The sequence below is a fragment of the Martes martes genome, assembly GCF_963455335.1.
Source record: "Martes martes genome assembly, chromosome: 9".
Taxonomy (NCBI): Eukaryota; Metazoa; Chordata; class Mammalia; order Carnivora; family Mustelidae; genus Martes; species Martes martes.
Window position 1 is genome coordinate 102243789 of NC_137896.1, and position 15801 is coordinate 102259589.

Below are 15801 nucleotides of genomic sequence, written 5' to 3' on the forward strand. Positions count from 1 at the left end.
TCAGGAGGACTTAAAAAGGAACCACTCTGAAAGCAGCATGGCACTTCCTCCAAAAATTAAAAATAGAAATACCATATAACCCAACAATACTCCTTCTCTATAAACACCCCCAAAGAATTGAAAGCAGAGATGCCAACAGGTAGCTGTGCACCCATGTTCATAGCAGGGTTACTCACAGCAGCTAAAAGGTGGAAACAACCCAAGTGTCCATCCCCAGATGAACGGATAAAGGTGGTACAAGCATACAAGGGAATATGATTCCGCCTTAGAAAGGGAGGAGATCCCGCCATATGGTGCGACATGGATGAATCTTGAGGACTTACTGCTAAGGGAAATAAGCCGACAATACCACCTAAATGAGGGTCCCTGAGTAATCAAAATCACACATAGAAAGTGAAATGGTGTTTCCCATCCCCCCCCCCCCACGGGAGGGGTGGATTTCCCCTTTAATAGGGATAGAGTTTCTATTTGGGACCATAAACAAGTTCGGGATTTGGATGGTGGTGAGGGTTGTACAACATAGTGAATGTACTTAATGCCATTGGTCTGTACACTTAAATCTGGTTAAAATGGTAACTTCCGTTAGGTATATGCTACCTCGGTTAAAAAGAAAAAAATTTTTTAAAAAAGAGCAGTCACCCTGCAGTACTAAGAACTTAGAGCTTTTAGATTCATGAGAACGTTCACAAAGTAAAGCTAATATGCTGGTGACGCGCTCCGAATTCATCAGATTTGGGGTTTACCTTATTGTTTTCAGAGCTCCTATGACTCTTAGGGTGTGAGAGGAGTAAGGCGGCCCTGCCTATGCCGCCGAGCGGGTTTTCGTAACCGACTCCACCCGACTCCACGACTGGCAGTGCACGGTCCCTCAGAAGAAACCAGCCGGACTCCCCGACGGTCGCAGGGTCCCGCAGCCGCCTTTAATGTCCGGGGAGCTGCACGTTCTTCCAATCAAAGGGCCCCCGGGGAGGGCTCGAAGGGTAGAGCCAACCGGAAGGCCCCTATTCCTTTTGTCCCGCCCTCCCCTGCTTCCTATTGGCGGGTTTCAAACCCACAGGAGCCAATGAGAGCGAGCGGACGCGTCGGGCCCCGTCCGTAGTCTCAGGCGCGGGGTTTGAAGAAAAACTGTCGCGGAGGTGTCATGGTGCCACCGGGGCCGTCCGCAGCCGCCGGTGAGTAAGATCGTGAGGCCCTGAGTCTTGCAGGCACTCCAGCAGGGGCGGGAAAGAAGGGAGGCCACCGAGTCCGTTATTTTAGCGGGAAGCGTCGGTCCGCTCCCGTGCCTCAGTCTCCCCCTTGGGCGTTTCCAGTCCTGGGAGCGCTGATGCGAGCCCAGTCCCTGGCCCTGGGTAGGGGAGAGTAGATGCGGAGCCAGATGCCTTATAGGCATCTTCCCCGTAATTCCTGCAGCAGCTCTGCAAAGAGACGTCATTGTCATCTCGTTTAGGTGGAGAACCTGAGACCCCTTCCCTGGGTCGCACACCCAAAAGGAAGCCAAGCGCTCCCTAAGCCAGATTTGGCTCCAGGCAGAGCCTGGGCGTGGTCCTCTGTGCTGTCGCCTGATCTTTGAGAGCTGCCAAGAGGCAGTGTCTGACCCTAAAGGGAGCGGTGGAGGCGGTTGGGGGGCGAAAGGGGGGCGTGGGCACTGGAAGTTGGTTAAATCTGCACCGAGAACTGAGAGTCCTGGCTTCCCTGATCTCTTAAATGTACCTGGAGCCCTTAGCTGCCTTTCAAAATATGGCTCAGATGCCACCAACTCCCAAATGCACACAGTGTTTTGATAGTTTCAGTAATAATACCTGTTGACTATCTGCTGTCCTAGGCACTTTACATAACAGCCCTTAAAGATGGGCATTTCTGTCTCTATTTTATAGGTTCAGCAGCAGTGAGGTTTGCTAACTTGCTAGAAGCCACAGCGCTGGGATTCTGACCCAGGCTCTCAGCCAGTGCTCTCTACACTGCCTGGCACAGTAAAATGCATAATCCTCAAAGTTTTCTCCTAGGGATGCATCAGAGCTGGATATCAAAACACACAGCAACTCGATTTAATGAAATTAAGAGTTGTTTTGCACCCCATTGTCTTTTTTTTTTTTTGTCATTATTGAATTTTAGCCTTCTCCAACCACCTATTATTCCTCTCACTCATTCCCTGCTTCTGAACTCTCATAATTCTTTCTTTGACCCTTTCTTAGGATACCTAGAAACTTCCTGAAGACAGAAATACTGAATTTTCATACCCTCACAAATGCCTTGCTTAGAAAGTCACCATGTAGGGGGTCCTGGGTGGCTCAGTGAGTTAAGCCTCTGCCTTAGGCTCGGGTCATGATCTCAGGGTCCTGGGATCGAGCCCCACATCGGGCTCTCTGCTCAGCGGGGAGCCTGCTTCCCCATCTCTCTCTGCCTGCTGCTCTCCATACTTGTGATCTCTATGTCAAATAAATAAATAAAATCTTTAAAAAAAAAAAAAAAGAAAGTCACCATGTAATAGATGTTTGCCATGAACCCCCTAACCTAGCCTATTTTGTCCTTAGGCTCAAAAAAAACCATGTAAGAGTTTGTGGCAAAAATCATCATCCCTGTCAAAAAAAACAAAAAACAAAAAACACAAATTAATAAGACCAGACCAAGTGGCTCCTGGGTGATTCAGTTCGTTAGGCATTGAACTCTTGATTTCAGCTCAGGTCTTGATCTCAGGGTCATGAGTTCAAACCTCACATTGAGATCCATGCTGGGCGTGGAGCCTACTTAAAAAAATAAAATATTTTTAAAAAAAGACCAGGACTGGTTAACCAGCTCTGATAAGCCAATAACAGATTTCTTCATGCAAAACATAATACGTTATAGCTGAGAACGGTGGCTGTGAGCAAGGACTCTGGGGTTGGATAAACCTGGTTTCAAATCCTGGCTTTGCTACATATTAGCTAGGTGATTTGGGCATATCATTTACCCTCTTTAGATTTCAGCCTGTAAAATACCACATAGGATTGTTGTGTGGAATAAAGAAAGTAATGTAAGTATGAAGAGCTCAGTATAGGACATGGCATAATGATAATATTTTTAATATAGACATTAACTTGGAGGCAAATTTGTGGGGTTAGGAACTTTGTAACATATGGATAGTCCAAAGCCAAAATTATTACAAAAGAGTGCCATCTTTTAGAATATTAGTTAAAATCTCCAACTAGGGGCACCTGGGTGGCTCAGTGGGTTAAGCATCTGCCTTCAGCTCAGGTCATGATCTCAGGGTCCTGGGATCGAGCCCCACATCGGGCTCTCTGCTCAGCGGGGAGCCTGCTTCCCCTCTCTCTCTCTCTCTGCCTGCCTCTATGCCTACTTGCGATCTCTCTCCTTCAAATAAATAAATAAAATCTTAAAAAAGAAATCTCCAACTAAAGTTCTGCTGTTTGTTTTCCCGCCTATTTTGCAGAAGAGCGGCAGAGAAAGCTCCAGGAGTACCTAGCAGCCAAGGGAAAACTGAAGTGCCAAAACACCAAGTGAGTGTCTCACACAATTATGCAAGTTTTGTTGCCCTCATTGCTACTAGCAATTTAAAGCCTTTCAAAACATAGTCCTTTGGGGGTGCCTGGGGGGCTCAGTTGGTTAAGTGTCTTCCTCCGGCTCAGGTCATGATCTCAGGTCATGATCCATCCATCCCTGGGATGGAGCCCCATGTTGGGCTCCCTGCTCAGTGGGGAGCCTACTTTTCCTTCTCCCCCTGTTTGTACTCTCTTTCTCTCTCTCTATCAAATAAACATTTTTTTTTTAAAGAAAGGACATACTCTTTAAAAAAATAACCCTTTTGTTTGCAGTCTACTCAAACTGCATTGAGAGCCTATGATAACTCAGAAAAGGGTACATTGGTCCAAACATAACAACAACAACAACAAAAACCTGAGCAGGTTAAGCACTAATATTGTGACAGTCTCTAAAGGTGGGGGTTGGGGGGAGATCCACAGTATTACCTACAATGCTGGAAACTTTTCCTATCCCTGCTTTTTTCCCTGGGGAAGTGATTCTTGTGAAGGCTAGAAAAGGTCAAGAAGTTGAATGACCCTGGTTTTGTTGTTCCTTGCTAAGACAGGAGAGCCAGTTATAGTCAGTCCTCCATAGCTCCACACCAACATCCTCCGGCCTGACAATGGTCTTTGGCCATTCTCTCAGCACTTACTCTTGAGTTGGACAGAATATGACTGTTTTGCTTTTATCTTCCATCAACATCTTGCTATTGTAGTGGTGTTATTAGTCTCTCTTGCTTAACATTGATATATTTTCTCCCCAAAGAAGAGAAAGTGAATTTTTACAAAGTTAGCTTTGACCCTTTATTTTAGTTTCCTTTAACTTTGGGGTTTTACTCAACTCTATTTCCTTGACTAAATAAATTTAATTTATTTATTCAACAAATATTTATTTAATACATATAATATATCAGTCACTCTTGGTTCTGGAGATGTGATACTTAACAAGGCAGAGAGTCCCTCCCCCTCCAGGGTTTATGTTCAAGATGTGGGAAACTAACAGCAAATCATGATCAAAGTCCCTTTTAGTCTAGGAATTATTTTTGATCCATGCAGATTGAATCCTTCTAAATTCTCCTCTACTTTCCTATCCATTGTTACATTTTCTGCTCACTGGCTAGATTTCATATGTGCTCCTGTTTTTTTTTTTTTTTGTTTTTTTTTTTTTTAATTTATTTATTTGTTAGAGAGAGAGAGAGCGAGCGAGCACAGGCAGACAGAGTGGTAGGCAGAGGCAGAGGGAGAAGCAGGCTCCCTGCCGAGCAAGGAGCCCGATGTGGGACTCGATCCCAGGACGCTGGGATCATGACCTGAGCCGAAGGCAGCCGCTTAACCAACTGAGCCACCCAGGCGTCCCTGTGCTCCTGTTTTTTTAATTCTCTTTTTTCACCTCTGAATATCCGTTATCTGAAGATACTTAAAACTTGAAAATGGAAGTTTTTCAAAGAAGCTGTTAATTACCTTCTTGATATCATATCTCTACAATATTGCATACCGCAGTATTCAAGAAATGATGTTTCGATGAACAACAGTATGCAAATATGAAGAAGACATGTATTTCATTAATCTTGTTAGAATGCTGCATTTATGCATAGGACATTTCTGAAAGGATCACAAAAAAATGGGTAAGAGTGGTGTGGTCACTGAAGAGTAGAATAACAGGACTAAGAAAGGGGTAATAAGGAGACTTTATTGCATATAATTTTGAATTATTTTATAATATACAGAAATTCCAATGATTTAAAATTCTAATCTTAATAAATCTTAATCACTGTACTTCCCAGGCCTTGCTGTCCTTCTGTAGTAAAAATTAATCTTATTTTGTCTTTTATAGGCCTTATCTAAAAGCCAAGCGCAATTGTCTGAATCCTCCACCTTCTAAATCTGTAAGTAGAAATTAGTCTTTCAAAAAATAATCATTTTGGGGGTGCCTGGGTGGCTCAGCCCATTAAGCGGCTGATTCTCGATTTCAGCTCAGGTCATGATCTCAGGGTCATGAGATCAAGCCCCACGTCTCAGCACGGAGTCTGCTTAAGATCCTCTCCCTCTGCCCCTCCCCCTGCTCATGGACTCTCTCTCTCTCTCTCTCTCTCTCTCAAATAAATAAATTAAATACATCTTTAAAATATAATCATCATCACTTTGGGGGCACCTGGGTAACTCAGGCAGTTGAGTGACTGACTCTGGATTTTGGCTCAAGTCATGAGAGTGAGAACCTGTGGTCTTAACCACTTGGGTATGCTGCCATGAAGTTAAATGGCTCATTTAAAGGGAACTTCCAAGCTACTAACAAGCTATGCTTCCTAAACAGTTCAATTCAGCTATATTATGGATAGAGTGGTAAAGGATCCTCACATTTTCAAGGTTTAAATGAAGAAATTAGCCTTCTGAAAAGCTACATATAACATCATTAGACACTGAAGGATAGAAAATATATATAAGACAAAACTGGTAGATCATGATGTGAAGAGTTGGGAATCACTGGGTTAGACTTCTACTTCATGTAGATTGAATTAGTGTAGCACACAAGTATTAAATGAAAAATCTGCTGGGAAAAAAGCATCCTCCTTCAGAGTTCCCAGAGGCTTCTCTAGAAGCTGACAATACTGATTTCAGTAAGTCATCTCTTAAATGGGGTGATGCCTACACCTTTTTTACCCAGTTGTAAAGATAAAAATTAAGTGGGAAAGGCAAGTATGGAACAGAAGGAACTAAGAGGACTAGGCAAATAATAGTCATCATTACAATTGTATAATGCCTTATAATTTAAAAAAATTTATAAAACATTTTCATACCTAATTATAATAGCTAACATTTGAGTACTTATTATCATCCTGATACTGGGCAAGACACTTACATACAATATCTCAATTAATATTCAAAAGAACCCTGTAAGAAAGGTGGCCTTATGACTTAATGTCCAGATACCTTCATGAATAAAAGGAGGTACTGTTATGTTGGGCCAATGATCATAAATAAAAACTATCTTGTGAAAGACAGGACATTATGACACACTTCCTAGGAGATATATATCATTATTGTTATTTTACAAATGAGAGGACTAAGGCTCAAGGAAATTGAGTACTTTGCCAAAATTATAGAGCCAGTAATTATACAGACTCAAGACTTGAACAAAACTCTTCTGGCATACTGTTACTGCAGTGTTGCTACTCAAAGGAACACAAAGTTTTTCATTTTCTGTTCCTCTCTGGCAGTTTAATATATTAAACCAATATCTGAAAGGATTCCTTGGAGCCATACCCTTAAATTTATTGAGAAACTGTGATGTATAATTATTAAAAACTGACTAGGTCCAAATCCTAACTCCTTCATTTTCTAGCTAAATGACCTTGGGCAAGTTATTATATGTGCTGCCGAAGTGAGCACAACCTTGGGCAAGTTATATGACTTTATCTGTAAAATGAAAATAATGGGAGATTTCTCATGGAGTTGTTCAGAGGGAATATATATATATATACACACACACACACACACAAAATATATATAAACATATGTATACATATAAACATATATATACATATAAACATATATATGTTGAGAAGAAGTATGATAGGGTAATGAACTATATAAGCTTCTAAGCACAAAAATCTAGGTTAAAATTTTGTGGTTAACTGGAACAAAAAGAGACCCAGGGAAAAAAGGAAAGGTGTTAGGTTTTTCTTTTTTTTTTTAAGATTTATTTATTTGACAGACAGAGATCACAAATAGGCAGAGAGGCAGGCAGAGAGAGAGGGGAAAGCAGGCTCCCCGCTGAGCAGGAAACCCAATGTGGGGCTCGATCCCAGGACCCTGGGATCATGACCTGAGCCAAAGGCAGAGGCTTTAACCCACTGAGCCACCCAATTGGAAGCCACCCCTTCCATTTTTTTTTAAGATTTTACTCATTTGAGAGAGAGAGAGAGCATGCATACAAGAAAGAGAAAGAGAGCAAGAAGAAGGGGGAAAGGGAGAAACAGACTCCCCAATGAGCAAGGAGCCCGACATGGGGCTCCCTCCTAGGACCCTGGGATCATGACCTGAGCTGAAAGCAGACACTGAACCAACTGAGCCACCCAGGCACCCCATGTTTTCAATTTTTAAAGAAGAATATAATTTTCTACATGAATTATAGTGAGTATCAAATTTCATTTATCTTAAAATGCCAATATGTACACTGTGCCTGAAATTACGTCCTTTGCAACTAATTTAAACTAACAATGAAAAACATTAGATGTTAACTTTAAAAAGTATGAAAAGGCACAGGGTTTGTCAAAGTTATTTTGGGCATATATGAACAAAAGTGCTTGAAAAACACTGATAAGATGAGCTTTGCAATCTCTTTCAGCCTTACTACAGCCCTCATTTCATCATATCATAATTTTTTTGTGCATATATCTTTTCTATTAGTGCTCCTCAGGGGCAAGTATCCTCCCTTCTCATCTTGCATGCCCTTAGAGTCTAGCACAGTGCCTAGTATATATTCAGTAAACCTGCTGTAATATAAACCCTAGTCATATCCTTTGTGCATTTTCTCTCTCCCCTGGCTTCATATGTCGAAAATAAAGAGACCAAATTCAGTTTAGATCAATTGTTCCCTCTTCTACAGACTTCGATTTTTTTTTAATCAGTTTGATCCATCAATTCTGCAGTGAGTCATTAGAGACCAAGAGTTAGAGACTGAAGTTCCACCTTCAACCCTGCCCCTAACACCCTGCCTGACCTTCGGCAGCTCACTTTCCCTCTCAAATGGAGGGGCTCAATTCCAGTCTTAGGGGCACCTGGATATGGCTCAGGGGCAACTCTTGATCTCAGGGTTGTAGGTTCAAGCCCCATGTTGGATGCAGAGATTACCTAAAAATAAAATCTTAAAAAATAATAATAATAATAATAATAATAATAAAATTTCAGCCTTAATTCTCTGTATTTGCGTATTGATTGCAGACTATTCTATTAGCCTGATGACTCTTCTAAGTCTAGATTTTCTCTCAATGTAGTACTTAAAACTGCAGAACCAGTTCTACCACTTACAATAAATTAGCAAGGTCAGGCTGATCTCAAATAAAGATATAAAAACTGAACAAAAGAGAAAATATTTGCAAGTCATATATGATAAGGACCTACTATCCAGGATATATAAAGAGCTCTTGCAGGCCATCAATTAAAAAGACAAATAATTAAAATGGACAAAGGAAAATAATAATAATAATAATAAAATGGACAAAAGATCTATATAGACCTTTCTCCAAAGGAGATATACAAATGGCCAATAAGAGATGAAAAGATGCTCCATATCATTACCCATCAGAGAAATGCAAATAAAAACCACAATGAAATACTACTTCATACCCACTAGGATGGTTATAACCCAAAAAGACAGATAACAAGGATTGGGGAGGATATGGAAAAATTAGAACTTTTATACAATGTTGGTGGGAAAGTAAAATGCTGCAGCCACTTTGAGAAATAGCTTAGCAGTTCCTTAGAATTTAAACAGAGTTACCATATGACCTAGCAATTCTACTCCTATGTATATATTCAAGAGAACTGAAAACATGCTCACACAAAAGCTGATAACAAATGTTCACAGCAACATTATTCATAATAACTAAAAAGTGTAAACAACCCAAATGTCCATCAGTCAATGAGGGAATAACGAAAATGTGGTATATCCATGAAATAAAATATTTATTCAGCCATTAAAAGTAATGCAGTGCAGGGGCACCCGGGTGGCTCAGTGGGTTAAACCTCTGCCTTCGGCTCAGGTCATGATCTCAGGGTCCTGGGATCGAGCCCCACATCGGGCTCTCTGCTCAGCGGGGAGCCTGCTTCCTCCTCTCTCTCTGCCTGCCTCTCTAGCTACTTGTGATCGCTCTCTCTGTCAAATAAATAAATAAAATCTTTTAAAAAAATTAAAAAGTAATGCAGTGCATGCATGCAAACAAGGAGGATAGGAGAATTCTCTGTACTTATCACTCAAGTTTGTTTTGAACCTAAAACTGCTCTTAAAAATAAAGTTTTTTATTGAAAAATAGTGGTGAAGACTGACACATGCTACAATATAGGTGAACCTCAAGAACATTCTGCTAAGTGAAAGAAGCCAGACACAGAAGGCCACATATTGTATGACTCCATTTATACAAAATGTCCAGACTAGGCAAATCGGTAGAGGCAGAAAGTAGATTAGTGGTTGCCACTGTTTGTGGGGACAGGGAAATGAGGAATGCCTTCTAACAGGTATGGGATTTCTTTCTGGGGTGATGAAAATATTCTGGAACGAGAGAGTGGCAATGGTTATACAACCCTGTTAATATACTAAAACCCACTGAATTACAAACTTTAAATGGGGAATTCTTTGTGATACAAATTATATCTCAACTTAAAAAAAAGAAGAAGAAGAAGAACAGCTAGGGATGCCTGGGTGGCTCAGTGAGTTAAATGTCTGCCTTCAGCTCAGGTCCTAGAGTCTTGGGATTGAGTCCCACATGAGGCTCCTTACTCAGCGGGGGGCCTGCTTTTCCCCCTGCCTGCTCCCCCTGCTTGTGCGCTCTCTGTCTGACAAATAAATAAATAAAATCTTTAAACAACAACAACAACTAAGGAATAGCACATGTTTGGAAACTTTGATACCATCATCCCTGCCTCTTCAGTAAGCAATAAATAGAATGGTGAGAGGTAGATGTAAACATTGGGGCTCAAGGAGTAACCCCCTGTAGCCATGTGGTTATCCATCCATCTCCCTGCCTCCCACTTCCAACCCTCCCCTATACCACGACCAGCAACACCAGCATTCACATACCATTTTAGAGCGGACATCTCTTTGCCCTTAATGCCAAGTGGTTTTGGTTACAGACTTTCTTTAAACATTCACAAAGTTTACATAGCAATTCTCAACAATATTACCAAATCAAAAGTAAAGAGTGGTAACTCTAGCACTCCCATATCTTCCCCTGGAGACATATAATCTACAAATCTCTGCCAAATTCTCCTTTCTGAAACTTGCTTTTAGTGCAAATGCTCTGGAATCCACAATGACTTGCTCCAATTATTTACTGTATCAATTCTAAGCTCCCATCCCCTGGCACCTGGGTGGCTCAGTGGGTTAAGCCTCTGTGTTAGATTCAGGTCATGATCTCAGGGTCCTGGGATTGAACCCCTCATCAGGCTCCCTCTCAGCGGGGAGCCTGCTTATCCCTCTCTCTCTGACTGCCTACTTGTGATCTCTCTATCAAATAAATAAATAAAATCTTAAAAAAAGAAGAACTGCTTAAAAATTTTTTAAAAACTAAATAAACTCCCATCCCTAGTTTTTTTAAGTTCTCAATAACCTAGTCCTACCTTTCTTATCCAAGATTAAATCACATGAATGAAACATTTACTTGTTGATAATGTAGAATCTAACCTTAAAACCCTGTCCTGACTTTACAAATATAACTAACTTTCTACTGAAATGTAAAACTTTATTGAAAACTATTCCAAAGTATCTCAGGTCTCCCAGCATCTACCACCTATCCTTGCCACTGATCTCCAGGGATGAGACAAAGGTTCTTTAGTGACCCTGTGACCTTTACAAAAGCAGCGTTGTTTAAAAAAAAAAAAAAATAGTGTAGCAATACACAGTACTACTAGGAGGAACTTGGGAGGTACCCTAACATTAGTTTATTATGTATATATCTTCCCAGAGTCCCTAGAAGGACACTTCATTTGGGACATAATGGGTATTCAGCAAATACTTGTTCAACTGAGGCAAATTTTATTTTTTTTTAATGTAATTTTTGTGTGTTCACTGCATCTCTGCTGAATTCTATCAAGCTAAAATATTCTTGTATATTTCTGGTGACAGCTCAAATTATAAAGACCTTAAAGGGACATGACACCAGAAGGCTCCATTGGTTGAGCATCTTGACTCTTGGTTTCAGCTTAGGTCATGATCTCAGGGTCATGAGATGGGAGTCCCTTATAAAGCTGTAGGTCGAACCCCTCATTGGTCTCTATGCTCTGCACTCAGTGGGGAGTCTGCTTGAGATTTTCTCCCTCTCCCTCTGCCCCTCCCCCAACTCATGCCTTTATTTTTTCAGATTTAACTGTCTTAAATGAAATTCCAAATAACTATTTTTTTAGTTTTTTTACTAATTTTTTTTGTTTTTAAAACTGAGTTATTATTATGAATTTATTTTTTTGATGTTTCTCTTTGTCTTTTTAGCATATTATACCCAAAAAAGATGTTACCAATCGTGTTGCTCTGCCTACCAAAGGTACAAGACCCATCAGCATTAAACTCCAACCCAGACCTGCCAATATTACAGGACTCAAGAACCCAAAGTTGGAGGCACCAAAACTTCTGGGTAAAAGGCTGACTTCAGGAAGTGTTTCTTCTAACTCAAACAGCAAGCCTTCCAGCAGTCATCAACCACAGCATAAAGCTGGATCATCCACTACTAGAGAATTATCTAGAAAAACCATAGGGTCACTTAATGTGCAAGAATTGAAAACTGCAAAGCAGCAAGTAGCAGATCAAGGGACTACTAAATGTTCAGACTCTGTGGACAATAAACATATTGAACATGAACCCTTGGATAGCTGTCTAAAAGAGATAAACAAAGAGAACTTGCCCCAAACCTTACCAGACTCTGAAAGGAAGTCAAATCCTGAATTATGGACAATAAGTAAACCAAAGACTAACTCTTATAATCAAATCAAGAGCAGTTTGGCTCCCAAACAAGCCTTGGGCAAAAGTTCCAGGAATAGTGCTGTTCTGAAAGACAGAGTTAATAAACAATTTGTTGGAAAAACACAAATTAGGATACCACCAGTAAAGTCACAGCAACTCTCTAGAGGAACAAATCTTGCAAGACCAGGAGAAAAACTCCCAAAGACAGTTCCCTCTCACAATGCTCAGATCCTTAGTAGGACTCAGGCACCAAAGAAAGCAGTGGTCAAGGACATAAAGGATATAAAGGTTAATAGGGATAAATATGAGAGACCAAATGAAACTAAGTTTAAGTCACACATTGTTACTGAACAGAAAATAAAACAAACCAAATCCTGGACATGCCCTAATGTGCTTCAGGGAGGCTTTAATAACAGACATCCAAACATTAAGCAAGATCAGAAAGCCACTCAACCTTGTTTTAGAACTCAGACATCATGTGCACTGCAAAATTCAAGAGCCATAAGCCAAAGGCCTAATTTGGCAGTTGGCAGTTTTAAATCGGTCATCCCAAGTACCCCTAACATAACAGCAAATGGAACCAATGGGAATAAATGCAGCAACAGCTATCAACAAAAAGCACGGACTTTGGACTCCAAGTTGAAAAATACTCTTCCCCAGAACCATTTTCTCAATAAAACAGCTCCCAAAACTCAAGCTGGTAACAAAACCATAAGTGGAGGAAGAGTCCCAAATGAGACCCAGACTAATCCAAATATTAAGAAGAAGATCACAGCAGAGGATCGAAGGTACTTTGCTTAATTCCATAATTTTGCAATTTAAGATTAGGCAATTGACCATCAGGAATATTCAGGCCATAAATAAGGGCTTCTGAGTAATTTTTAGCTACAACCCTGAAAGAAAGAAGATTGGAAGCAAATATAACAAATATTGACTTGATAGAGCTAGGTGGGACATACGTGTGTTATAAATTATTCCCTGTAATTTTCTGTATGCTTGAAATTATTTTTTAAAACAAAATTGAAACAGAATGTTTGATTAAGACATAGGGGTTGTAGAAGCAGACTACTCGTTCAAGAAGTACCTTGCAGGAACTGAACAAGAGTAAAAGAGGGCAGGGTGGGAAGAGCCAGAGTAGTGGTTTTATATAGCTAGGAAGTGGGGAGTTGGTAGTCCCTTGTTAAGCAAACCAGTGGTTACATCCAGGAGCGTTATCAGGGAAGAAAGAACAGGAAACTTCCATGAGTGTGAGCAGGCCAAGTTTTGAAAAGTAAGCTAAGACAAAGAGGAGCAGTGAGTTCACACCCAGAGTTCAGACAGTAGAAATGGGGATCTCAGGGTGCTGGAGGTTCACATTAACATACATGTAGCTAGAAACCAAGCCAAAAATCCTCACACTGTCTGCACTGGACTAGATAGAGTCACAGTGTGGTGAACCTCCCAGGAGAAGCACTTTATACACATAGGTGGGCTAGAAAATAAGGAGATTCCTGACAAGGGCTAAAGGAACATGTAAAATTAGATGGTAGGTAGAAGGTATAATAGGATGAAGAGAGGGCAGGATCTATTCTCTGAATATAGCCCTGAACACCACCACCAAGTTCTCTGCCCTCCCAAAGAGACAGAAAACAAACAGCTTAATTTAGGGTGATGTGATTGAGAGAGAAAGGCTGAACTGACTTCTTCTTTTTTTTTTTGAGCTGACTTCTTTAGATAGAAGGATCAAGGAGGTACTTTCAACAGTGACATGTGGTCTAGGAAAAGGATAGTGACAAAAAGAAGGATGAAACTTCTGAGCAAAAAGAAAACTGAGTATAAAGACTCCAAGCTGGTGAATGAGGAAATCAGAGTCCCTCCCCCTGGAGCCCACTGTCTAGACCAGATAACAGATGTTGGGTCTTTAAGACAGTGTGTGGAGTGCGGTCTGTGTTTGATTACCCAAGAAGAGTCTGGAGAGGGACAGACCACTCACTCATTGCTTGAGTGTTCCTTCAGCACCTACAGAGTGCTGGGCTCCTGGGAGATACAATGGTGAGAGCACACAGTCACACTCTACCTTCATGGAGCTTTTTTTCTGGTGTCTATGTGGAAAGTACTAGAATAATAAAATCACAGCACTGAGGTCCTAGGAATAAGTTGGCTTAGAAAAAGGTAAGTTTCCTCTTCATTTATGATTGGAAGGAAGTCTGAGAGAGGAAGAATGCCAGGAACATAGAGGAAACACATGCCAGACATCTCAGCTTCTGTCATTAAGCAGGTGGTTACCATGAAGGTGAAGGTGTTGGGGCACTTGGGGCTGAAATAAGCGCTATGGATTGTGCTCTGGAGTCAAGGAGAGAAACGAGGGTTAATTAGTTATTGACATTCAGGAAGGAGCAAAACCATAAGGTCAGAAAACAGATCAGTGATCACCAGCAGCTGAGAATGAAGAGAAGGGTTGACTACCAAGAAACATGAAGGAATTTTTGAAGGGATTATATTGTAGTTGGGGTGACATGGCTTTGTGCATTTGTCAAATCTCACAGAACCATACACTTCAAAAAAAAGGTGAATTTTGCTGTATGTTACTGAACGCTTCTGGGTTCTAGACACTGAGCTAGGCACTGGGACATTGAAGATGTCTGCCTTCACAGAACTTGCATTCTAGTGGAGAAGACAGAAAACCAACACATTAATGAAATTAAATAATACACATAATTATCTCTTCTAAGAGGTGTCATTTGAGCAGATGACTGAATGAAGATGATAATTCAAGACCCTGAGACAGGAAAGAGGGTGGGTCAAGTAACTGAAGGAACATCAAAGCTCCTGGTGTGGATAGAGTAAGAGGGAAAGGGGTATGAGCAGTGACATGGTCTGCTTTACACTTTAAAACTACTCTGGCTACTGGGCACATGATGAATTTGTTGAGGGTGAGAGTGGAAGCAAGGACATGAGTTAGGAAGGAAGTTGCTACAACATTTCAGGAAGAAGGTGACAATGATACAGACTAGGGTCATGGTAGTAGAGATAGAAGTCTACTGGCTGTACAATGTTGTCAGATGTGAGGGAAAGAAAGAACTATGTAAAGACAACCCCTCGTTCTAGGTCCCAGCAACTGGGTAGACTAGGGTACTATTTACCAATATAGGCTATTTGGGAACAGGTTTGAAGATGAACATCCATACCTTTATTTTAGACAGCATTAAATTTGAAGTGACTGTCAAACATCAAATTAAAAAACACCAACTAGGCAGTAGGTTTTATAAAGTTTGGGGCTCTAGGAGAAAATCTGGCTTGAAATGTACATCTGTGAGTTATAAACATGTAGTAATTTAAAGAAGCTGAAGAGCCTACCTTCACATGCTTGAGTCTATGGGTCTTGGTACCTCTTCCAACAGTAATCTGTTGACTGCTTAGAAGCAGGAGTGGGTGGAGGAGGGTGAGGATTAAGATTTGGCCACCATCAGAGTCTAGCTACTTATGATTCCTGAAGTTATTGATCTTGTTTAGGAAGAAAGGTGGTCACATGTGGCCAGGAGAAGGCTAATGAACTGGGAAAAGTGGGTGACTCTGGCCAAGACCCTATTAAGGGCAGAATGCAGGTTTGGTGGGTCTGGTTGAGTGGCAGATAGAGAG

At 40.9% G+C, this 15801-nt stretch overlaps 1 protein-coding gene across 1 annotated transcript in view; it reads left to right on the forward strand.

The window, feature by feature from the left end:
• Nucleotides 1-1101: 1101 nt before the first annotated feature.
• The window catches only part of CKAP2L (cytoskeleton associated protein 2 like), a 31008-nt gene continuing 16308 nt past the window's right edge, over nt 1102-15801 (forward strand). The window contains exons 1-4 of the mRNA XM_080813738.1: nt 1102-1172; nt 3428-3494; nt 5350-5401; nt 11716-12971. Of these exons, the coding sequence (XP_080669864.1) occupies nt 1142-1172; nt 3428-3494; nt 5350-5401; nt 11716-12971 (1406 nt within the window). The 5' untranslated portion in view covers nt 1102-1141. The remainder of the gene's footprint in view (nt 1173-3427; nt 3495-5349; nt 5402-11715; nt 12972-15801) is intronic.